Raw genomic sequence first — 25,000 nt, forward strand, 5'->3', positions numbered from 1 at the left:
TTGAAATTTAAAACATATATTACCCCATTACTATAAGATCATAACTGTGAAGTTCCATGTGGTTTGATGAAGCGGCTCAAGAGAAATAATTTTTAAAGATTTTTTTTCTCAATGCAATATGGCTGCCAGAACATGTAACGTATCAATTATATTCATGATTACCCTGGTATCCCCAAGGGTTGGGGAATATTCATGTGAAGTTTTCCCTCAACCTGTGCAGCTGTTCTGGAGATTTATTTCGGGTTTGCGGTTAATCCAACATGGCTGCCAAACCATGTGACCTATGATGTCATGTGTGAATGTTTTGTTCCTCATGGATAGGTGATCATACGTGAAAAGTTTCGCGTCAATCTGTTCAGCCATTTCAGAGATTTTTTACCAACAACAATGTGGCTGCCGAATCACGTGATCGATGACGTCATCAATTTTTCCCTGTGGACCATTTTATCTCTCGATGACCCTCAAAATTTTTCATACTCATCGGATGTCACGTTCTACGTATGCAATTATGACGTCATAACATCATCAAAATTACACTTAGTCCCCTATGAGGAGTACTTGCCATGAGCCAAGTTTCAATTTTTTTTTTACTTGGTGCGGTTTCAGAGATGGAGGTCCAAAGTTTTTTCTTTTTTCCCAGCATGGCTGCCACACCACGTGACCTATGACGTCATAGCTATCATTTAAACATTCCGCACGAGTAGTCGCTCCTGTGGTGAAAATTTCCTCTCAATCAGACAAGCGGGTTGCGGAGAATAACATGAAAGTTCTGCACAGACAAACAAACAGACTAACAAACAAACAGACAAACAAACAGACAAACGAACAAACAGACAAACGAACAAACAGACAAACGAACAAACAGACAAACAAACAAACAAACAAACAAACAAACAGACAAACAAACAAACAAACAAACAGACAGACAAACAGACAAACAAACAGACAAACAAACAGACAAACAAACGGACAAACAAACAAACAAACAGACAAACAAACAGACAGACAAACAAACAGACAGACAAACAAACAGACAAACAGACAAACAAACAAACAGATAAACAAACAGACAGACAAACAGACAAACAAACAGACAAACAAACAGACAAACAAACAGACAAACAAACAGACAAACAAACGGACAAACAAACAGACAAACAAACAGCCTGTCCTCCGGCGAGGGGAACACAGAACGACAAGGAACGAGCTCTCGGTCCGGTCACCACGATGGAATGGTGTTGTCCATCGGATTAATTTATTATTTTTGTTGGACAAAGTTGAACTGCAACTGTCGAAGCCTCAATGTTCAAGGCAGCCGTGTCCGCGTGTCCTCCATTTGATGTGTGTGCTTGTAACGAACGTACATCGTTACCTCCAACGCAATGTCCGAAGAACCCCGTTCCGAATGGCTTCTCGCACGGCTGAGCACGGCTGAACACGGCTGAGCACGGCTGAACACGGCTGAACACGGCTGAGCACGGCTGAGCACGGCTGAACACGGCTGAACACGGCTGAACACGGCTGAGCACGGCTGAACACGGCTGAACACGGCTGAACACGGCTGAGCACGGCTGAACACGGCTGAACACGGCTGAGCACGGCTGAACACGGCTGAACACGGCTGAACACGGCTGAGCACGGCTGAACACGGCTGAGCACGGCTGAACACGGCTGAGCACGGCTGAACACGGCTGAACACGGCTGAACACGGCTGAGCACGGCAGAACACGGCTGAGCACGGCTGAACACGGCAGAACACGGCTGAGCACGGCTGAACACGGCTGAACACGGCTGAGCACGGCTGAACACGGCTGAGCACGGCTTGACGTGTCCGTCCGTCCGCGAGTATCCAACTGCACGCACGTACACCGTACATCAAGCTGTCCGTACATTCTGTACCCACAAACCCAATACAATACCCGATATGTAGAGTTTGCAGCACAGAGCGGGCCGCACGCGCAGCGCTGACGTCACCACGTGGCCAGAACAACACACCTGGAGAGAGTTGATGAGCGCGAGGAATCCCGGGTCGGTGAGCGCTTCAAGATCGCCGTGGTCAGGGTCACGCCTCTTCTTCTTCTTCTTCTTTTTCTCCTTCTCCTTCTTCTTCTTCTTCTTCCACCAATGGTCCTCCTCCGCCTCCTCTTCATCTCCTAAATCTCCCAAATGCGTCCCAGCCCCGCTCGCTGAAGTTCCTTGTTTGTTGTTGCGTCCCGCAGACATTAAGAGGACAAGCGGCGATGCCCAGGACGCCAGGAGAGACCCGCACCACCTGGAGGCGGCGGGGGATGCTTGTCGAGGGGGGGGGGACAGAGGGGGTTCATTCCCTCTAAGTGTGCTCTGTGCGCTGATCATTCCTTCTTTCATCCTCCCTTTCCGCAACGACTTCCTTCTCGACCTGGAATTGTTTATTTTCCATGTTACTTGTTTGTTTTGTTTTTAAAATCCATGTCGAACTTTTGAAATGTTTCCTCAAAACCTGGACTTGTTCACCACGATCCCGCTCTTTTGAAATCCTTTTAAAAATAATCTTATTTATATATTTTACTCTTTACTCTTTCATCAGTGGTTGTTTTTTTTTCACAACCACATGACAATTACATCACATCGGATCAACAACGACTCCGCCAGCCAGAATTGCTATGCTGGTGGAAGGGCAATGTTTTTGGCCCAAGTCTTTCACGAACCAGCTGGCCATGCCTGACGTTCTACTGAAGATGGCAGCAATTTGCGATTTGTTCAGTTTGCCGGCGATAACTCGCCAACTCTAAACGGAAGACACCGTGGGATCTTTAGCGTCCGCCAACGACAAGACCATCCATCCAAGGGACGGCGCACACGTTGATGCATCACCCTGAATGTGAAACACCCAGGATGGTAGTTTGGAGTTGGACCAACACTCGAACTGCACACCCTATCTTTCTAGCCCATACAATATCAGATCAGATTTATTCAAATAGGTGTCACGTCAGACAGCATTAGTTGGTGGACGTTAAAGATACGAGATACCATGGTGTCCTTCACAGACAGTCGAGCTATCACCAGAAACAAATTACAAATTCCTGCCCTAACTACTGCTGGGAGAGGGATGGTAAACCACCAAGCATGACCCTTGCCAAGAAACTGCTTCAGCATAATCAACGCTGTGTAACGGAGTATGGCGCATCAAATCGGATATTCCAATAACAACCACATCGGATCAGATATTCCAAGAACAACCACACCAGATCGGATATTCCAAGAACAACCACATCGGATCGGATATTCCAAGAACAACCACATCGGATCGGATATTCCAAGAACAACCACATCGGATCGGATATTCCAAGAACAACCACACCGGATCGGATATTCCAATAACAACCACATCGGATCAGATATTCCAAGAACAACCACATCAGATCGGATATTCCAAGAACAATCATATCAGATCGGATATTCCAATATCCACCACATCGGATCGGATACTCCAATATGGATCAGGTCGGATCGGATAGTCTAATAGCTACCACGTCGGATCGGATATTCCAATATCTATCACATTGGATCGGATATTCCAACATCTATCACGTCTGATCGGATGTTCCAATATCTATCACATCAGATCGGACACTTCAATATCTACCATGTCGGATCGGATATTCCAATATGGATCACGTCAGATCGGATATTTCAATATCTACCATGTCAGATCAGATATTCCAATATCTACCATGTCAGATCAGATATTCCAATATCTACCATGTCAGATCGGATATTCCAATATCTATCACGTCGGATCAGATGTTCCAATATCTATCACATCAGACCGGATATTCCAATATCTATCACATCAGATCGGATATTCCAATGTCTACCATGTCAGATCGGATGTTCCAATATCTATTACATCAGATCGGATATTCCAATATCTATCACATCAGATCGGATATTCCAACATCTATCACGTTAGGTCAGATATTCCAATATCTACCATGTCTGATCGGATATTCCAATATCTATCACGTCGGATCGGATATTCCAATATCTATCACGTCGGATCGGATGTTCCAATATCAATCACATCCGATCGGATATTCTAATATCGACCACATCTCATTGGTTTTCCAATGTCTATCACATTGGATCGGATATTCCAATATCTGCCACGTCGGATTGGATATTCCAATATCTCCCACATCAGATATTCCCAATATCTACCACATCAGATCGGATATTGCAATATCTACCACATCGGATTGGATAGTCCAATATCTATCACATTGGATCGGATATTCCAATATCTGCCACGTCGGATTGGATATTCCAATATCTACCACATCAGATTGCATATTCCAATATCTACAACATCGGATTGGATATTCCAATACCTACCACCCTGGATCGGATATTCCATTATCCGCCACATTGGATGTTTCAATCTCATCCACATCAGATCAGATATTCCAATTTCTATCCCTTTCTTTTTTTGTCCTCCGTCTGACTGATAAATGAGGACCACCCGACCGACTGACCGATCGATCATCCGTCCATGTACTTTTGTGTCCGTGATATTTCAAAAACTGTTGAACATTTAGCTTTCATATTACAGATAGCTATTCCTTCAGACATTATTTCACCCTGATTAGATCACGGCTGTGATTGGCTGAATTACGTTGCTGTGGTAGCAATCTCGGTAACTTGGCTTGTGTATACGATATTTAAAAAAAAAACCCTTCATGAATTAGCTTTCCTGTTACACAGATATATTCCCGAAACCTCCCAAAACATAGGGTACCAGGAATAACAGCTCCGTTTTCTTTTCTTTATTTATAGATTTTTGCAGATCTAATTGTAAAAACGACATTGAATTCCATATAAACCGAAACAGTTTGTCAAGGAAACGTTCAGTAAATCCAATTACTCCATTGGGCAGTTCATTCCACTCGGAAATCACCTGCAATATGGACCATTATCTACCTTGCAGCAACAGTGACATCTCTGAGCAAAAATTACTGACAAATTTTGTCTGCTGGTTGCATCATTATTTCCTCCAGATCTGCCAGGTGCTGGAGAGGGATAAAACTACAAATGCGGAGTTCCATTTTCATGTGTCTTATGACCCCTGCTTGCAGAATTCAGTAAATCCAGATTTGGTTTGAAAATTATTTAACTTGGCATTAACTGATCTGTTCTTCTTTAATCTTCCTCTTAACACTCTTGTCTGTTTAACTTCCTTTGTAAACTCCATCTGTTCCTTTATTTCACAATGTCTGCTGTCAATGAATACCAGAATCTGCAGGCAGTAGGAAAGTTGGCATTTCAACGGTGGTCCGATGCCAGGTCTGATAGAGTGTAACAGTCTTGTGCTGGGCTGCTGGCTCTGATAACTGCTGAAGTACTGTGAAGGAGAACCTGAACATCACTGTGAAAAAGTCCATGAAATGGGCCACTGACCCCAACGAGGCCACAAAGGTGAAGGGGACGTATCGGGTGTACGGTAATTTAAACTATGATGACATGGTGAAGTGGCCATTTTGGGCACAGTTTGTAGCATTCATTTTTTTGGGATTGTTCAACACTAAATGGCATCTATAAATGTCGAAGTGGCATTTATCCACACACAGGATGCATATTCCTTTCTGGTCTGGACCGTCGAGCTTTACGCAGTATACTGTTGTGAGTTGATTAGGAGTAAGATGGCGCAGCTCTCCAGAACAAACCGAAGCATTGGCCGTGTGCGATTCTCACCAGCTGCTTGACATATGGGGTGCGGCGTAACGTTGTGGTGATAGTTGAGTCCGAGAAGCTCAATTTCCTCCACTTCATCAAGTTGGGTGTTGAAAAAGGGGTTTGGTGTTGGTTGTTTTTTTTTGTTTGTTTTTTCGCTCTTCGAGGAGCCGAGGTAATGTGTGAAGAAGGGAACTGGGAGGGCGATGACGATTGCTGATGTTCTTCCTTCGAAGACCATCATGTTGTTTGTTGCATTTTGTAGTTTCAACAAGCTCAAATGAGCTAAGATCCTCGTCCTCTTAATGATGACGTCATAAAACGAATATGACGTCATTGTGATGTATCAGGTTTGCGATAAATTATCTGTGCTAATGCCCGGATTGATTCCCGCAAACAAAATTCAAACAACTTGCCGGGTTTCGGAGATAATGGGATAGGCGATTTCCATTAGCGGCGATATTATGACGTCAACTTATTTTCTAGGAAGAATTTCCAAAATCGGAGATGGTTACTGTCTGTGCATGGGCTTTCTGCATATACATGGCAAGTTTCAAGAAGATCCGATGAAAACTCTGGGTTGTGAAACAAAAAATGTCAAAAAATAGGAATGACGTCATAAAAATTGATATAACGTCATAGGGATGTATCATATGTGCGGTAATTCATCTCTGCTAATGCCAAGTTCGATTCCCGCAAAGAGAATTCAAAAAGCTTCCCTAGTTTCAGAGATATTTTTTAGGCGATTCCATTAGCGGAGATATTTTGACGTCATAACCTTTTTTCTTGGAGGAATTTTCAAAATCGGAGATGGTTACTGTCTGCGCAGGGTATTTTTACATATATACGCCAAGTTTCAGGAAGTTTCGATGAAAACTGTAGGCTGTGAAACAAAAAAGTCCACAAGAACAACAACGTGAGTAAGACAGAGATCCTCCACGAGGATCTAAAAATACTCCTGCAAGGATAGTACTAACCCATCTCTCAATGTTTTGCAAGTGAAAATTCAGGGAATCGCCCAAGCTCCAAAGAAGCTTGTTTGTCATGCTCGTCACTAAACTGATATCATCTGTAAACAAAACCACAGGATTCTCCAGCTGCTCTGTTATGTCATCTCCTAAGAGGAGAAACAATGGAGGGCCCCCATAGAATGGACCATGATGACACACCTCCACTGGTGGTTTTCAACGGTGGAGGATGTTTCACTCACCACATCTTTCTGTTTTCTGTCATAACAAAAGGTCCTTGTGCAACTTTTAAATTTTCTAACTTTCGATGTATACATGGACTCTGTGAACTCTACCATCATTGACAACTTTCCAGGAGAAGTGAAGACCTACAATTCCATCAATAGTACACTCACCCCTGAGGAGGCGGTGCACTTCCCAGTGGAATTCCTAAATTCCATCAAAATATCAGGGACGTTCACATCCCACACAAACTGAAGCTGAAAGCAGAATGCCCAGTTATTGTTCTACGTTCATTGGACGCACCCAATATAACGAATGGCACGAACAGCTGCACAGTCGACCGAAGGAGCCCAAATGTGATTGAGGTAGTCCTAATTAATGGACCGGCAGCAGGAAACCATGCGTTAATTCCAAGGATTCCACTTTTCCATCAGACAGTGACCTGCCATTCCAGTTCCGCCGACTACAATTTCCCATACGATCTTGCTTTGCCGTGACAATAAACAAAGCACAAGGACAGTCGTTCAAAATCATCGGACGAGATCTACGTACATCTGTTTTCGTGAGTAATCCGTGAGTAATCCACATCAAAACATGCTTTCATTTCAGCGACATTACCCATCTTCGAACATGCTCCCATACTTGAAAAACATTTCAGTGTTTCAGTGTGCAGGATAGCTCAAAAAGTTGTGGATGGATTCGGATGAAACTTGGTGTGCAGGTTGAACGTGTGGCAAGGACGAATTGATTCGATTTTGATGAAGATCCGGATCTGGATACGAGGATTAATTAATTTTTCAAGTGATTCTTCACCATTAAGACACAAGGTCAAAACCGATATAGTACTGTATAACATGATATTTCAAAAATGTATTGGACCCGATATGTTCTCATGGATCAGGCATGACGTGGTGGAGGAATTGCCCTTCGAGTTATTTTTGAAATAAGCTCAGTTTGCAGTTCGCCCACCTACCGGTTTTGAGAGATCAAGTGGAGAACATCAGTGTTTTGTGACAGTGTCTGTGTGAAGCTTCAGCTTTGAAGTTGTATTATTGAGGTAATAAACAAACAGCAATTTTGCATTAAGATACATTAAAAACAGAGGGGGAGAGAGAGAGAGAGGGAGAGAGGGAGAGAGGGAGAGAGGGAGAGAGGGAGAGAGGGAGAGAGGGAGAGAGGGAGAGAGGGAGAGAGGGAGAGAGGGAGAGAGGGAGAGAGGGAGAGAGGGAGAGAGAGAGAGAGAGAGAGAGAGAGAGAGAGAGAGAGATAACGAGAGATAACAAGAGATAACGAGAGAGAGAGATAACAGTACTAACAGTTATCCTGTTTCATTTATAGGATGCAAATATAAACTTAAAGTTCCAGCTTCTTTGAGCTGAGGGTTCTGGGTTATCATGGTGAGAGACAAACAAATTCAACCATGACTGTCATGTTTCCCTTTGATGAAGCCTCAGAATAAGAAGCTGCAGAAACAGTGGTTCGGGTCTACATGAAATGCATTTGATTTTTCCTGCTCGAGTGAGCAACTGAACTGAGAAATAATTTATTATGGTCAGTTATTAAAGATACATTTTAACCACTAATACAACATGAACAGTACTAACTATTTGGACAACAAAAAGGTAAACTTTGTTCTTCGAAAATAATTATCTCCTGATAAAAATCTCACAATCTTTTTTCAATAACCCTTGATAAAATTGCTCATCCATTGTACAAATTTTGACCGTAATACATTGTCGACACATGTTTGTTGAAAATCAAGTTTGTTATAGCATTGACAGAGAAGCCTGGAGACCATCTTCTCTTCTGACAGGCGATCGTAGGAAGTCTCTCGGAGCTGCATACATCACCACATTGGGCAAGTCATCCACAACACAGCAGCTCAGTGCACTGCGGTTCACGGCCATCTCAGCCAGATCGTACCACGCCTTTGACTTGCAGTTGTAACCTTCAGCCTTGCAGACGGTCGTGAGGCCATTGAATCCACCAGCGACCACAATAATGTCATCCACCACCTCGAGTCCAAAGTTGCTGCGAGGGTTGAGCATATTGGGCAACATGGACCACGAGTTCACATCCTCATTATAAACCTCAGCTGTGCGTAGTCTGTTCATACCATCGAACCCTCCAACCTGTGCACACATAAATATCAAACTATATGTAATATGTATGGAATCAAAGTCGTAACCTTGTGGGAACCAAGCAAACTGGCATTGAATTTCCTCTTTCCTAATTTCCATTGCAGCTGACATCGACCGATCGACATACGATAAGTGGGAATCATTTTTCAGGACTTCATTTATAGAAATGTTGTGTCTGCCTGCCTTGACCCTCTGAATTAAACCATGCTCATTTTAGGAATCTGGTGTACAATTTTCTTGATCACCCTTTATCTCCCCTCCATTTGTCAGTTCATGTCATGCTTCTTGATCTGTTCATGACTTTTCCAAGTGAAGTTAAGGGCCGACTGTGAGCCAATTTGTGTGATGCTTGGCACATACAATCTTACCGCATAGACAAAGCCTCCACACGCGATGACACCAATACCACTGCGTCGACTGTTCATCGATGCTATTGGAGTCCATTGATTTGTTTCTGGTGTGAAGCATTCTGCCGTTGAAAGGCATTCATTCCCATTGAACCCTCCACAGATGAAGATCTGTAACATGATATGACATTAATTTACTCACAAAAACATACAAAACAAATGATGAAGGCTTTAGTCCAGCAGAAATGTGAAAAAGCATGTTGTGACGTCATTATGAAGTTTTTTTTGGGTTGATTCATCATCTCTGAGCTATCCTGAATCAGAACCAGCCGGGTGCCAGATTCACACTCTTGAGGAATTTTCTTTCGTGGCGAAAAACAAAATGGTCGCCACCGACTTTCGATAAATTCTGTTTTGGGCGAAATCTTCACTTCTAATGCACTTACACACACAACTTTGGTGTCTACTACTATGTTTTCATGGTCAAGGAATCCGATAATGATAAAATTGAAGGTGTATATATACATGACCTGTCTCATATTTTCAAGATGGCCACCATTTTAATATGAAAAATGGCTATTTTGCAGTTCCACTGATCACTTCGAGTAAGAAATTGAATTTGATGAACCCTCAAGTATTAATACTACGTAAAACAATCGTCAATGACAGCAGAAGTAACTTACTTGCAATGATCAATGAATTGATGATTATATTGGAAGACGATTTTTACACAAATATATCTGGATACGTGTGGATAGTTGGCAGTGACTTTGGGTTATGTGTTAAAGTAAGTATGAACATGTACAGTGGGGAGAACAAGTATTTGATACACTGCCGATTTTGCAGGTTTTCCCACTTACAAAGCACGTAGAGGTCTGTAATTTTTATCATAGGTACACTTCAACTGTGAAAGATGGAATCTAAAACAAAAATCCTGAAAATCACATTGTATGATTTTTAAATAATTAATTTGCATTTTATTGCATGAAATAAGTATTTGATACATCAGAAAAACAGAACTTAATATTTGGGACAGAAACCTTTGTTTGCAATTACAGAGATCAGACGTTTCCTGAAGTTCTTAACCAGGTTTGCACAGACTGCAGCAGGGATTTTGGCCCACTCCTCCATACAGATCTTGTCCAGATCCTTCAGGTTTCGGGGCTGTCACTGGGCAACACAGATTTTCAGCTCCCTCCAAAGATTTTCTATTAGGTTCAGGTCTGGAGACTGGCTAGGCCACTCCAGGACCTTGAGATGCTTCTTACGGAGCCACTCCTTAGTTGCCCTGCCTGTGTGTTTCGGGTCGTTGTCATGCTGGAAGACCCAGACACGCCCCATCTTCAATGCTCTTGTTGAGGGAAGGAGGTTGTTGGCCAAGATCTCGCGATACATGGCCCCATCCATCCTCCCCTCAATACGGTGCAGTCATCCTGTCCCCTTTGCAGAAAAGCATCCCCAAAGAATGATGTTTCCACCTCCATGCTTCACGGTTGGGATGGTGTTCTTGGGGTTGTACTCATCCTTCTTCTTCCTCCAAACACGGCGAGTGGAGTTTAAACCAAAAAGCTCTATTTTGGTCTCATCAGACCACATGACCTTCTCCCATTCCTCCTCTGGATCATCCAGATGGTCATTGGCAAACTTCAGACGGGCCTGGACTTGCGCTGGCTTGAGCAGAGGGACCTTGCGTGTGCTGCAGGCTTTTAATCCATGACGGCGTAGTGTGTTACTGATGGTTTTCTTTGATACTGTGGTCCCAGCTCTCTTCAGGTCATTGACCAGGTCCTGCCGTGTAGTTCTGGGCTGATCCCTCACCTTTCTCATGATCATTGAGGCTCCACAAGGTGAGATCTTGCATGGAGCCCCAGACCGAGGGAGATTGACTGTTATCTTGAACTTCTTCCATTTTCTAATAATTGTGCCAACAGTTGCCTTCTCACCAAGCTGCTTGCCTATTGTCCTGTAGCCCATCCCAGCCTTGTGCAAGTCTACAATTTTGTCCCTGATGTCCTTAGACAGCTCTCTGGTCTTGCCCATTGTGGAGAGGTTGGTGTCTGATTGATTGAGTGTGGACAGCTGTCTTTTATGCAGATAACGAGTTCAAACAGGTGCAGTTAATACAGGTAATGAGTGGAGAATGGGAGGGCTTCTTAAAGACAAAACTAACAGGTCTGTGAGAGCCGGAACTCTTACTGGTTGGTAGGTGATCAAATACTTATTTCATGCAATAAAATGCAAATTAATTATTAAAAAATCATACAATGTGATTTTCAGGATTTTTGTTTTAGATTCCACCTTTCACAGTTGAAGTGTACCTATGATAAAAATTACAGACCTCTACGTGCTTTGTAAGTGGGAAAACCTGCAAAATCGGCAGTGTATCAAATACTTGTTCTCCCCACTGTATATGATTTTGAAATTACCTTTTATTTTTAGGCAAACAAATATTAACTTTGTTGAGGATGCAATGTTCTACATTATGTTCAATCTTCGTCATCGTCGTTGTGATTAGCAGCTACTGCCCTTGTCTGTTCGTTACAACAGTCTGATCCAGCATTACAACTGCAAAACATCGAACATGACATCTGTGCTGCCACACAACCACACCTCCCGGTGGAACATGGCCGGTTGCTGGAGCATCCACACTTGATCAGCTGCAGAATGGTGACTGGTGCAGCAGAGACATCAGGTGGAAGTCTGGTTGGACACAACGTCGCACCATCCTCACCTTCTTGCCATCCATACTTGATGGGATCCAAGTTCGGAGGGTCTGACTGAGTGGCTGATTTCCATATAATGACGATGATGAGTGTGATGTACATGTTGAACAAAGGCATCATGCGATGGGGGCAACGACTTCAATTTCGGAGCAGAGGTAATCTTGGAGTTGGCCATCTTAGACTTCCACAACTGATACCGGTGTGTGGACATATCACCTTTGACTCTGGAACTGTCCAACAGGCAGCAATGAAGGTAGTTGCCTCAGATATCATCTTTTCCTCGTCTGCTTCCGGCTGACCAAGTAAGGTGGGATGATGTCCGCCCATTAGTACCTTCAGCGATGTGGCCTTTCCAATGCCAAACAAATACGACACAGTATCGCGTCCGGTCAGAGCATGTACAGCAGGCAGATATTTGGCGATGCTTTTGTGTTTCAGTCCTGTTTGGCGAATGTCTACGTTCGCCCTCCCAGCACATGGACTCTCCATGCTGACATCCACAGTCATCTTTTCCTCGAGGAAGAAATGAATCAACAGGATAAAGACATCTGTATCGTCGCAGACCACTTTAATGTGTGAGTCACCACTGACACCTGACACAATTCTAACTAAGTGATGGATGATGATGATGACATCTGCTTCTTCATGGTGTGTTTTCAGATCCTGTTTCTGGAGAGTGGAATTGTTCCATACTTGTACTGGTGTAGGATCTTTTCCGGTGATCACCAGTTTGGTCTGGTTGTCCATAATGTGGGTCATCAGATAATGACAGATCAAATCGATCAGTTGTACTTTGTTGTAGGCTACATTTAGGACCACTTTTTGCGCTGGAAGTGTTGTGTGTAAGTTGAGTTGATGTTTTCGACTTGAATCATGACCTGCGCGACTGGATCTCATTTGTTTCGTGCTGATTTTGATGTACCTGTCGAAAATCAGGTATACGTCACAACACTCCAGGTGGTATTTGATGGTTCCCATGAAGTTGATCCCATAATCCTCAACTGTACCATTTGTGGGCCAATGTACAGTCCATAACATGGCGCATCCATCGATGATGACAGCATCTGGAACACCTTGGATTCGAGTTGATTGCTCAACTTGGAGTTTCATCTTCAGGATTGCTTTCGACTGAGCCCGCATCGCACCGCCCTCATCAAACAAGGAGGCTGGGACAGGGGACAGTTCGTAAGAGAGGACATCCTTGATATCAATATCCCTGTATTGTTGGAGACATATGACTCGGGTGTAGATCAATTCGGTATCATATGCTGGCCTTCCATCCAGCTTGATGCTCTTTTTGGTCAAAGTCATTAGGGTCACTTTCTTGGTTAATGTCTTGTTAAAACTTGTTGGCCATCCAGATTCAAATTCCACCATCTGTTGTCGTCCAATCTTGAGAGAATCATCAACGTTTACCTTGTCTGTCATATGAAACATAGTAGTAGACACCAAAATTATGTGCAAGTGCATTAGAAGTGAAGATATAGTCCAAAACAGAATTTATCGAAAGTCGGTGAGATGGCCATTTTTGTTTTTTCGCCTCAAAAAAAAATTCCCCAAGGGTGCGAGTCTGGCACCCGGCTGATTCTGATTCAGGATAGCTTAGAGATGATGAATCAACCAAAAAACTTCATAATGACGCAAAAGCACGCTTTGTCCTGAAATGGCTGTTTGGCATCAAGACAACTTAATGATGAGAAGACAAAGAAAAAAACATTTCATTTAACATAAAACCTTTCTTAGTCACCGATTTAGCATCCTCCATCTGAAAAGTCCTTCCTTGTCATACCTGAACTCTTATCCACCTACAACGTTTTCGTCTGCAGCTTGACGGGGGTACTGCTCTCCTGTCTGGGCTGGCACCACTGCCTCAAACCTTGTTCGGGTTGATGCCCTGGAAACCAAGTCTTTCAAGATCTTTGGCATCTCCCGTGATCAACCTGAGTAGATGAGCCTATCACTTTGCTTTTGTCAACAGGTTGGTTGTCTCTCTGTCTTTTTCCACCTCCTTTCTGGTCTTGCACTGTCTGTCCTCTCTGTGCTTTGCTCCCCTCCCCACCCCCCAAAGGCATATGTGGGGTGCACATGGTCCACCAGCAACATCCTTTTGCTCACCTCCACTCACTTGTTTCCCACCTGTGGAACCAAATTTCACATTCTTTTCAATCTCATTCTTCCCTCAAGGTCATCAAGACAACTGTTCACCACCATATCAGTTCATCCCCAATTCAAAACTATGATCTATTCTGCACCCATTTAACCACTCCACCTGCAAGTTTTGCTTCTGTGTGCATCGTATACACCCCTTGCATTCTCCCCTACCCCTCATCCTTACCCACACATCCCTTGTTGTGCATCTCCGTTAATTTTGTCATCTGACCTGCTGTTGGCTTCTCCCCTTTTCCCTCTCTTTCTGCTGTTCCTTTTGTTATGTTGCATCCTGATCCATTCCATGTTCTAGCTCTTCCACGAGCCTCGACTCTGGAGACAAAACAAGCTCAAATGAGCTAAGATCCTCGTCCTCTTAATGATGACGTCATAAAAACGAATATGACGTCATTGTGATGTATCAGGTTTGCGATAAATTATCTGGGCTAATGCCCAGCTTGATTCCCGCAAACAAAATTCAAACAGCTTGCCTAGTTTCGGAGATAATGGTATAGGCGATTTCCATTAGCGGCGATATTATGACGTCAACTTTTTTTCTAGGAAGAATTTCCAAAATTGGAGATGGTTGCTGCCTGCGCGTGGGCTTTCTGCATATACACGGCAAGTTTCACGAAGATCCGATGAAAACTCTGGGTTGTGAAACAAAAAATGTCAAAAAATACGAATCACGTCATAAAAATTGATATGACGTCATAGTGATGTATCGTATGTACGGTAATTCACCTCTGCTAATGCCCTCTTCGATTCCCGCAAACAGAATTCAAAAAGCTTGCCTAGTTTCGGAGATAATTTTTTAGGCGATTTCCATTAGCGGAGATATTTTTTACGTCATAACCTTTTTTCTTTGAGGAATTTTCAAAATCGGAGATGGTTACTGTCTGCGCAGGGTATTTGTACATATATACGCCAAGTTTCAGGAAGTTTCGATGAAAAGTGTAGGCTGTGAAACAAAAAAGTCCACAAGAAGAAGATGAAGAACAACAACGTGAGTAAGACTTAGAGATCCTCCACGAGGATCTAAAAACTTGCCAGTTTCAGGGAGATGGAAACACTGGACGAGGCCATGTGCCCCTTCATGTCTGTGCTATATCCACAACCCAACACTCCCATCAAGTACAAGTGCGAAATATAAGGCTCGATCCAAGCCGGAATATGGAAATAGCACCAGTCCACAATGGCTTCTCTTTTCAAAAGAGACACTGGGATATTTAAAGCCAATAATCTAAATGCAAGCAAGACAGACAGCTTTGTTTCTTCAAACGAATGATGGCGTGCTCCGAGATGCTGCGGCCCAAGCGAGTCAGGTCAGGTCAAGTATGGGAGGATGGTCAGGTATGGGAGCATGGTCAGGTATGGGAGCATGGTCAGGTATGGGAGGATGGTCAGGTATGGGAGGATGGTCAGGTATGGGAGGATGGTCAGGTATGGGAGTATGGTCAGGTATGGGAGCAGCGCGTCCATTTTCCACCGATACTCCAGGGGCCTCCATCTGGACATCCCCCAGGAAGATGCCTGGCGCATCCCCATCTCCTTGAGATGCCCATCTCCCATACAGCGAGTGTAGCGCCAGATTTGTAGTGTTCAGTTAAGTTTGATCCAGTGAAGCATCATAACAAGATGACAGTGCAATTCAGTACAATATGATGATTCTGATTCTGATGTACCACACTCGATTGCAGGGTGTTGGTGCTGCTGAAGCAGTTTCTTGGCAAGGGTTATAATGAATGGTTTGTCATTGCCTTCCCAACAGTGGTGAGGGCAGGAATTTGGAATTTGGCCAGGGTGTCGGCAATTTGGCAATAACTCACCTACTTTTTGCGAAGGCCACATTGGGATCTTTTAACATCCACCAATTAATGCCAGCCGACAGATGGGACTCTCAGCGTAACATCCATCCGAGGAACAGCACACACATTGATGAAACACCGCGATGACAGTTTATAGCTGGGTCGGGATTTGAAACCAGGCTCGACAGCTGAGAAGCGAGTGCGCGCATGTCTCGGCCATCCTGCCAACCCACAAATAATAAAACTACAAAACACCAAGTGCCCAGCGCAGTGGCAAGTATGCCACAAATAACTGGTCAAAACATCCTATGAGTAATGAAAGCACACAAATCAACTAACAATCATAACACAACACCAATATTAAAAAAACATCCGACAATGACAACGTTCAAACTGATGTATCTGCTGAACTTGTACTAAAACAGGACCTGACATCCCCGAATTGACCACAATCAACATCACACAAGTGTGAAAACAGACTGTGACAGACAGAGATGTGGAGTGTAACGAACTATCATAATGGTGAGTGCTGCCAGTACTACCTTTCCATTGAGCACAGTTGCACTGGCATCACTGCGTTGTTCTCGCATGGATGGGATGACGATCCATTGGTTCTTCTGGTGTTCGTAGCGCTCAGCGGTGTTGAGGCGCGTGAAGCCATTGAATCCACCAAGAGCATACAAGTAGTTGTTAAGCACAACTATGCTCACGTAACACCGATGGAAGTGCATGGGGGCAACCTATGGGAACATATTATTAATAATATTAATTAACATGACCTGGTTGTACATGAAAACAATTCATCACGTGCTTCGCCTGTGACATTTCACTTTATTACAGTTGTTTTTCATCCCTGTTTGTTTTGGGGTTTTTTTAAAATAATAAGTGTCTTCTCCAACTCTTTGATCCCAGATCACAAGTTTGGTTTCTGTCATGGCTGCATCATTTTAGATATGCTACTTCTGCTGAACCTTAAAAGCGAAGATCAGAGCAATCTCGTTTGACATCAACTGAGTATTCCATACGTTCTGCCACCCAGCCCTGTTCTCCAAACTATCCGCCATTTGCATCCAAGGCCCATCCTTTGGCACATTTGCTCAATGAATGCCAAACAATTTGTTGCTCCAGATACTATTATCTCCCCTGCTATGTCATAAGAATCTGGTGTTCCCTGATGTAGTTGCCTCGGGACACTTTATTAATTCCTCAACATGAACAACCATTCTGTTTGTGTGGAATAGTCATTTTGGAATTGACTGATCCCTTTGTGCATTTTTATTTTGACACAGCATCACATTGGAATTACTAATTATCCTGTTTATTGCCTTGTATGTTATCGGTTGCACCAGTGTGACCACTCCTCATTTTCATAAATGCCAAGGTGAGCCAATGAAGAAAGCCAAGAATTCACAAGGTTTCAGAAAAGCGATGATGATAGAAAGCCGATACGCCAAGAAAACCAAGACGCCAAGGTGAACAACGAATAGCCAAGATCTTGTGAAAAAAAGCCAAGGAGTGGTCACACTGGGTTGCACTGGCATCACCGGCACATTCTTTGATAAGGTTTGATAATTAAATGAACCACACCAGTGACTTATTGGGCTTGGGATTGAGGATCCTGTATTCAAATCCCACTCAGCTATTGAATTAACACCAGGTGGGGTTGACTCTGCCTGTTATCCTTCTGAGGTCGGCAAAATGAGTGTCAGCTTGCTGGTATCCTGTGTCGGAGTGGCGACCCGTCCAGGATTGTGCCCACTAGCCAAGGAGAATGCTGAGGCAGAACCAACCCTCTGCACAGAGTATGGTCCCAATGGATGGATGGGACCAGTGACATACGTTATTAATGGCTCGTATGTTGTAAATACCTGGTATGTTACCAAGGACTATCACATAATATCCCGAATATGATGGTTTTCTCTGCTCCATTTTGTCTTGTAATAATATTAATAATAATACTTATAATAAGCAATAGTAATAACCCAGCCATTGTGGTTGCACAAGTTGGTGCGCTCTCAGCACTATTACAAGAAGAAGGAGGAACACAGGATGACATACAAGAGTGGAAGAAGGTGCACACAGGTGGACTACGTCTTAAGCAGGAAATGCAACCTGAGAGATAAGAGACTGTAAGGTGGTGGCAGGGGAGAGTGTAGCGAGACAGCATTGAATGGTGGTTTGTTCGATGAATTTGGTGGTGAGGTTGGGGAAGAGAGTGAGGGCTGAACCAAGGACCAGATGGTGGAAGCTGAAGGAGGAAGACTGTTGCGTGAAATTCAGGGAGGAGGTGAGACAGGCGTTGGATGGTGGTGAAGAGGTGTGAGATGACTGGGCAAGTACTGCAGAAGTTGTGAGGGAGATAGCTCGGAAGGTACTTGGTGTGACATCTGGACAGAGGAAGGAAGATAAGGATACTTGGTGGTGGAACGAGTAAGTACAAGAAAGTATCAGGAAGAAGAGGTTGGCGAAAAAGAATTCGGATAGCCAGAGAGATGAAGAAAGTAGGCAGGAGTACAAGGAGTGGCGTCGTAAGGTGAAGAGAGAGATGGCAAAGGCCAAGGAAAAGGCATATGACGAGCTGTATGAGAAGTTGGATACAAAAGAAGGGGAAAAGGATCTGCACCGATTGGCAAGACAGAGGGAGCGAGCTGGGAAGGATGTGCTGCAGGTTAGGGTGATAAAGGACGCAAATGGGAATGTGCTGACGAGCGAGGAGAGTGTGTTGAGAAGGTGGATGGAGTACTTTGAGGAGCTGATGAATGAAGAAAATGAGAGAGAGAGAGAGAGAGAGAGAGAGAGAGAGAGAGAGAGAGAGAGAGAGAGAGAGAGAGAGAGAGAGAGAGAGAGAGAGAGAGAGAGAGAGAGAGAGAGAGAGGCAGAGAGAGGGGAAAGAGGGGAGAGAGAGAGAGAGAGAGAGAGGGGAGAAAGAGTGGGAGAAAGAGAGAGAGAGAGAGAGAGAGAGAGAGAGAGAGAGAGAGAGAGAGAGAGAGAGAGAGAGAGAGAGAGAGAGAGAGAGAGAGAGAGAGAGAGAGAGAGAGAGAGAGAGAGAAGGTTGTAAGAGGTGCAGATAGTGAATCTGGAAGTGGGGTGGATCAGTAAGGATGAAGTGAGGACTGCTATGAAGAGGATGAAAAGTGGAAAGGCGGTTGGCCCAGATGACATACCAGTGGAGGCATGGAAGTGCTTAGGAGAGATGGCAGTGGGGTTGTTAACCAGATTGTTTAATAAAGTCTTGGAAAGTGAGAGGATGCCGGAGGAGTGGAGATTAAGTGTACTGGTTCCGATTTTCAAGAATAAGGGTGATGTGCAGAGCTGTGGAAATTACAGAGGGATAAAGTTGTTAAGCCACACCATGAAGTTGTGGGAAAGAGTAGTGGAAGCTCGGTTGAGAGGAGAGGTGATGATTTATGAGCAGCAATATGGGTTTATGCCAGGAAAGAGCACCACTGATGCAATGTTTGCTTTGAGAATGTTGATGGAGAAGTATAGGGAAGGCCAGAAAGAGTTACATTGTGTGTTTGTGGATTTAGAGAAAGCTTATGATAGGGTGCCAAGAGAGGAGTTGTGGTATTGTATGAGGAAGTCGGGAGTGGTGGAGAAGTATGTGAGGATCGTGCAGGATATGTATGAGAACAGTGTGACAGCGGTGAGGTGTGCAGTGGGAATGACGGACCAGTTTAAGGTAAAAGTGGGATTGCATCAAGGATCGATTCTGAGCCCTTTCCTGTTTGCAATGGTGATGGACAGGTTGACGGACAAGATCAGACTGGAGTCTCCATGGACCATGATGTTCGCGGATGACATCATGATCTGTAGGGAGAATAGGGAGCAGGCTGAGGCGAGCCTGGAGAGGTGGAGGTATGCACTGGAGAGAAGGGGAATGATAGTCAGTCGGAGTAAGACGGAGTACATGTGCGTAAATGAGAGGGGGGGTGGTGGTATGGTGCGGTTGCAAGGAGTTGAGGTGGTGAAGGTGGATGGGTTTAAATACTTGGGATAAACTGTCCAAATCAACGGAGAGTGTGGGAGAGAAGTGAAAAAGAGAGTGCAGGCAGGATGGAGTGGGTGGAGAAGAGTTGCAGGAGTGATTTGTGATAGAAGGGTATCTTCAAGAGTGAAGGAGAAAGTATATAAGACGGTAGTGAGACCAGCTATGTTGTATGGTTTGGAGGCGGTGGCGCTGACAAAAAGACAGGAAGCGGAGCTGGAGGTGGCAGAGTTAAAGATGCTGCGATTCTCGTTGGGAGTGACGAGGATGGACAGGATAAGGAATGAGTATATTAGAGGGACAGCGCAGGTAGGACGGTTTGGAGACAAAGTGAGAGAGACAAGATTGAGATGGTTTGGACATGTGCACAGGAGGGAAGCGGAGTATATCGGGAGGATGCTGAGGATGGAGCCGCCAGGCAGGAGGAGAAGAGGAAGGCCAAAGAGGAGGTTTAGGGATGTAGTGAGGGCGGAAATGCGGGTGGTTGGTGTGAAAATGGAAGATGTGAAGGACAGAGCAAAATGGAGACGGATGATCCACTGTGGTGATCCCTAACAGGAGCAGCCAAAAGAAGAAAAAGAAGAAGAAGATAATAAGCAACCGTAATCATTTCTATCAACCTCTTTCCAGATGAACCCAACAGGGTCAAAACGCCGTACGCTGTTGAAGTACGCCATGCTGTCAAAACCACCAACGATGAAGATGTACCCTTGATAGAAAGCAGTTCCATGGTATGCACGTGGGCTTTCCTCGTTTACTGTGTTGTTGACCCAGATGTTGGCTCGTGAGTCGTAGCACTCTATTGCATTGGTTGGGCTCCCACCACTCCAACCACCAAAGGCAAAGAGCACAGAATAGGGGAGGCGTGGTTGCGCCATCTCGTTTCTCGATGTGGGACTACTCAGGTAATACATGCTCTGGATTGCAGAAATTATGAGTTCTCGGCAATCATTTGAGCCCCTTACATACTCGTGACACTTGACAGTGTTCATAAAGTAGTCGGAGTCCAGGAGGGACAGACGAACCTACGCAAAACAATGAAGAAGAAGTCGAGAAAGAAACAAAATTAGTGAAAAACTTAAAAGAGGTGTAACGAGCTTATTTATGAAAAAAAAACATTGTGATCATGCAAGTCAAAATGGCTCTCATCGACCTGGCAAGGTGAGTCGCACAGCATTCACGACCACATGAAAACATACTTTCTTGCAATACTGTAGTTCTCATCCCACGTACCACTGAGAGCTGCAGTGTCGGTTCTCCATTGGTTCGGTGGGAAGAACCCTCACACTACTCTCGACAACAAGACAAAATACTGCAGATTTTATCTGTCAGCGATATAACACATTATCAATTATAATGTATGTCTGGTTGTAACATGAGTGTATGAGAGGAGCATTAGGTACAAGGTTGTGGATAGGTACATCAGGTACAAGGGATAAAATGTCTGTTTATACAGGCCTAAAGGGAACATTGGGATTGGATTGATCAGGGAAGGTGATTTCAGTGTTCATAGCCCATCTCCCCTCGCAGCGCAGCGGGAGACAGGGTTTTTCAATTGTGTGTGTGTGTGTGTGTGTGTGTGTGTGTGTGTGTGTGTGTGTGTGTGTGTGTGTGTGTGTGTGTGTGTGTGTGTGTGTGTGTGTGTGTGTGTGTGTGTGTGTGTGTGCGTGCGTGCGTGCGTGTGTGCGTGAGTGCGTGCGTGCGTGCGTGTGTGTCCAGGCAACAACTTACTTTTTTTACTGTTTGAGCTTTTGTCATGAAATTTTCAAGAAACCTTTATTATGAGAATATGGAGAAAATATTTCCTAATTGTGTCAAAATGTAAAAGAGCAAAGTCATAGTAACTACAAATTGCACTTGTTAGGCCGGACACAGCTTGTCAAGCGTGAGACCGCGGGGTTTTTTTTCCGCCTTGGAGACGAGTTCTGGGAATGTGGTTGCGAGGGGAAAAGCCAAGTAAATGGAGGCTTCTCCCTGTAAACTGTTTATTTCTCGGCTGGGAAAATGTCCAAAATAGTTCAGGGCTTCTTTGGTAACCTCATAGTGATCATGATAATGGCAAAAGTATCTAATTATTATCATGGTAATGGTACATAATAATAATTTCAATGATAATGGTACATAATGATAGCATGTAAAGCGGAAGATGGCTATTTAAAAAATAAAAAACGGTCCCATGTTTCATCATTTATTTACCATTGAGGATCAGTGTGTCTGTCCAGGCCAAAACATTTTTTTTTTCCCATCTGAGCTTTTGTCCTCAAATCTTCAACAAAACTTTATTATGAGAATATGGAGAATACAAATGAACAAAATGTATGAATATTTTTTTTCACAATTGTTTTTGGCAAGTTTAGTTTGAGTACAAAATGCATGCGGATGGGCTTTGCATTTTGGGATGCTTTCCAGTTTATCAATATATTTCACTTTGGGTGCAGAGAATCATGGCAATGGAGATGTCAATCATTATGGATTTCACAGACATGATCTCTCAACTCCAGGGAAGGTTGGAATTATGAAAGTTCTTGTTAGTTGGTGCACATAACCCAATTTTCTGTTCTGATATAAAGAAACCTCAAAAGGTATTAAATTGCAGAATCCAACACAACTTAAACTGAAACAATTCAAACTGATGTTGACATTCACATCTTCGTTTTTGAGCGTTTTGATTGGTGATTGACTTGCTAAGTTTCTGAAGTTCAATTTCTAAAAGATGTAAGACAGTGGAAAGTACATCGTAACTATAAAAAGTACACACGTCTCAACTCACTCGCTGACGTGTGATTACAACTCAGGAAAGCAAAGCTGTGGAAAGACTTTGAGCAGATGTGTTAGCAAATTCATCACTTCATTATTCCTACAATAAACTTGGTGATTGATTGTCCATCAGGATTGTGCAGAGGAAGTACATAAACATATGAACTGCCTTGTCTGGGTTCGATTAGTGAACCATCTATAAAATGTCGGATTGGTGCTTCGAAAGCAGGATGTTACATCCCAAAGTTCACCATCCTTCAGGTGGACGTTAGACTCGGTGTCTCTTCTGCGAGCATCAGGTAGTGGATGTAAAGATCCCACGGTGTCTTTCGTGAAGAGTAGGCGAAGTATCGCCAGCACCTCAGCCAAATCCCCAATCCCTATGTAAATCTGCTCCAGTCTCCATATCAGACCTGACCAGCCGGTTCCTGAAAGAATTGGGCCAAGAGAAGATGGGCATAGTTTTAGCCATGAAAGACATAGGCCCAGTCATAGTCGGAGATAAATTACAACATGCACCAAATATCTCATCTGTTTGAGTAATTATATCTCCATCACTATTAAATTCGATGAACTTGAAACGTGGCACAGACAATCATAGGAAAATCGTTCATGATTGACGTTTGGTCACATGTGACTTCACCATTCACACGATATCGTAAAAGCAGTGTGTGTGTTTATTATATCTGGGATGTGATGTTGGAGATTGCTGAAATTTCACACAAACCTCCACAGGGAAAAGTCTGAGACACCAAAATGTTACTGAAATTTTATAACGAGAAAGTAAAAGTTCTAGGGCCTGAGAATGCAGGCGAAGTTGACCAGACTCAATTGTTGTGATGGGGAGAGTGTCCACTCCGAGTCTGGGAGGTCGTAGCTTTAAACCACAGTCGAATCACACCAAGGGCTTTATTACAGAAACGTGTGTGTGTGTGTGTGTGTGTGTGTGTGTGTGTGTGTGTGTGTGTGTGTGTGTGTGTGTGTGTGTGTGTTAGTGTGTGCATGTGCGCACCCCAAATAACGACCGTGGCTGTGTGCAGGTGCAAGGTGCAGTGCTTACCTTAGAGAGAAGTTTTGCAAAACTTTCTCTCCGCATGTGCACAGAATGTCCAATCCACTTCTGTATAGCCTCAAACACGAATGCCTCATTCTGCACATTGAGATCATCCCGCTCAATGAACTGCAGCAAGTCGTTTAGAGGAAGCTCTACAAACTCCTCGCTTACACAGGCCACGTGCACGAAGTTTTTCAGGACAAACTTGCTCGCGGTCATCTTGAGATCCTCACAGCAAAACGTTTGAGCCAACTTGTAGATACCGATGCAGTTCTCGAAGCACATCTGATTCTTGAGGAAATTGCAGCAGAGTGTCAGCGCATCATTGATGCAGTAGTAATTAGCCGTGATGAGCAAGTTTTCCACGTTATTCTCAGTGATGGGCAAGACCCCAGTGTAGGAGAAGTCGTTGAGTAAACGCATCACTTCGGGTTCCACTCCGGTGATGGTGAATTGGCGTTTCTCATCTCCGTTCCACCTTTTGCTGAATAACACTCTGTGTTCGAGAAAGAGAATGATGTTGAGTGAATTACAAGGCAATGAGATTAATTTTCGTGTGTGTGTGTGTGTGTGTGTGTGTGTGTGTGTGTGTGTGTGTGTGTGTGTGTGTGTGTGTGTGTGTGTGTGTGTATGTGTGTTGTGTGTGTGTTTGTGTTAGTTACAGATAAACACCTTTAGTTACCATTCATTGATGGATCTCTGAAATGCACAAGGATCCTTGTAAGATGAGGTTCATCATCCAAGGTAGAGAATACAGTTTGAAACCGTTGTTTGGCATTATTACAGGGGCAATGAAACTCATTCACAAAATGCTTACAAAATGAGCATAAAAAGTGAGGTTTTATTCAAATATATTTTTTTAAACTTTCCTGAAGATTGATAACTTCAGCCCCGTAATCGATAACATCCACAACATTCACAACAGGGGTAAAGTGAAATGTCTATCAACTTGTGATTTTTTCACATTACACGCAAACATTCCACATGACAAACTTGGTGACCGCATTGGACAATTCGATAAAGCATTTACCCGAGTTAGTGAAGTAGACATTGCAGTCAATCAAAAACAGAGATTACGAAGGAAAGTGGAGATTCAGGTAGTTTTTCAAAAGATAAATTTATTTTTATATATATA

At 43.7% G+C, this 25,000-nt stretch overlaps 2 protein-coding genes across 11 annotated transcripts in view; both read right to left on the reverse strand.

Moving 5' to 3' along the window:
- Positions 1-2,389, reverse strand: part of LOC147008511 (organic solute transporter subunit alpha-like) — a 34,169-nt gene extending 31,780 nt beyond the window's left edge. For 3 of the 9 annotated variants that reach the window (XR_015053361.1, XR_015053360.1, XM_085864501.1), the window contains exon 1: positions 1,920-2,385. Coding sequence is in view for 3 of the 9 variants with exons in the window: in XM_085864501.1 (XP_085720627.1) it covers positions 1,920-2,367 (448 nt within the window). In the remaining 6 variants the exon portion in view is untranslated. Of the gene's footprint in view, positions 1-1,919 lie in introns of all 9 variants that reach the window. The other 6 variants (XR_015053358.1, XR_015053359.1, XR_015053357.1 and 3 more) reach the window with 5 other exon arrangements.
- A 6,067-nt stretch (positions 2,390-8,456) lies between these two features.
- The window catches only part of LOC147008512 (kelch-like protein 10), a 35,546-nt gene continuing 19,002 nt past the window's right edge, over positions 8,457-25,000 (reverse strand). For both annotated transcript variants that reach the window (XM_085864017.1, XM_085864018.1), the window contains exons 3-7: positions 23,872-24,361; positions 20,675-21,079; positions 16,609-16,806; positions 9,409-9,558; positions 8,457-9,031 (exon numbers count right to left, since the gene is read on the reverse strand). In XM_085864017.1, the coding sequence (XP_085720143.1) occupies positions 8,666-9,031; positions 9,409-9,558; positions 16,609-16,806; positions 20,675-21,079; positions 23,872-24,361 (1,609 nt within the window). In that variant the 3' untranslated portion in view covers positions 8,457-8,665. The remainder of the gene's footprint in view (positions 9,032-9,408; positions 9,559-16,608; positions 16,807-20,674; positions 21,080-23,871; positions 24,362-25,000) is intronic.

The sequence above is a fragment of the Eptatretus burgeri genome, chromosome 18, assembly GCF_056783735.1.
Source record: "Eptatretus burgeri isolate ZD-2024b chromosome 18, Ebu_testis_v1, whole genome shotgun sequence".
NCBI lineage: Eukaryota > Metazoa > Chordata > Myxini > Myxiniformes > Myxinidae > Eptatretus > Eptatretus burgeri.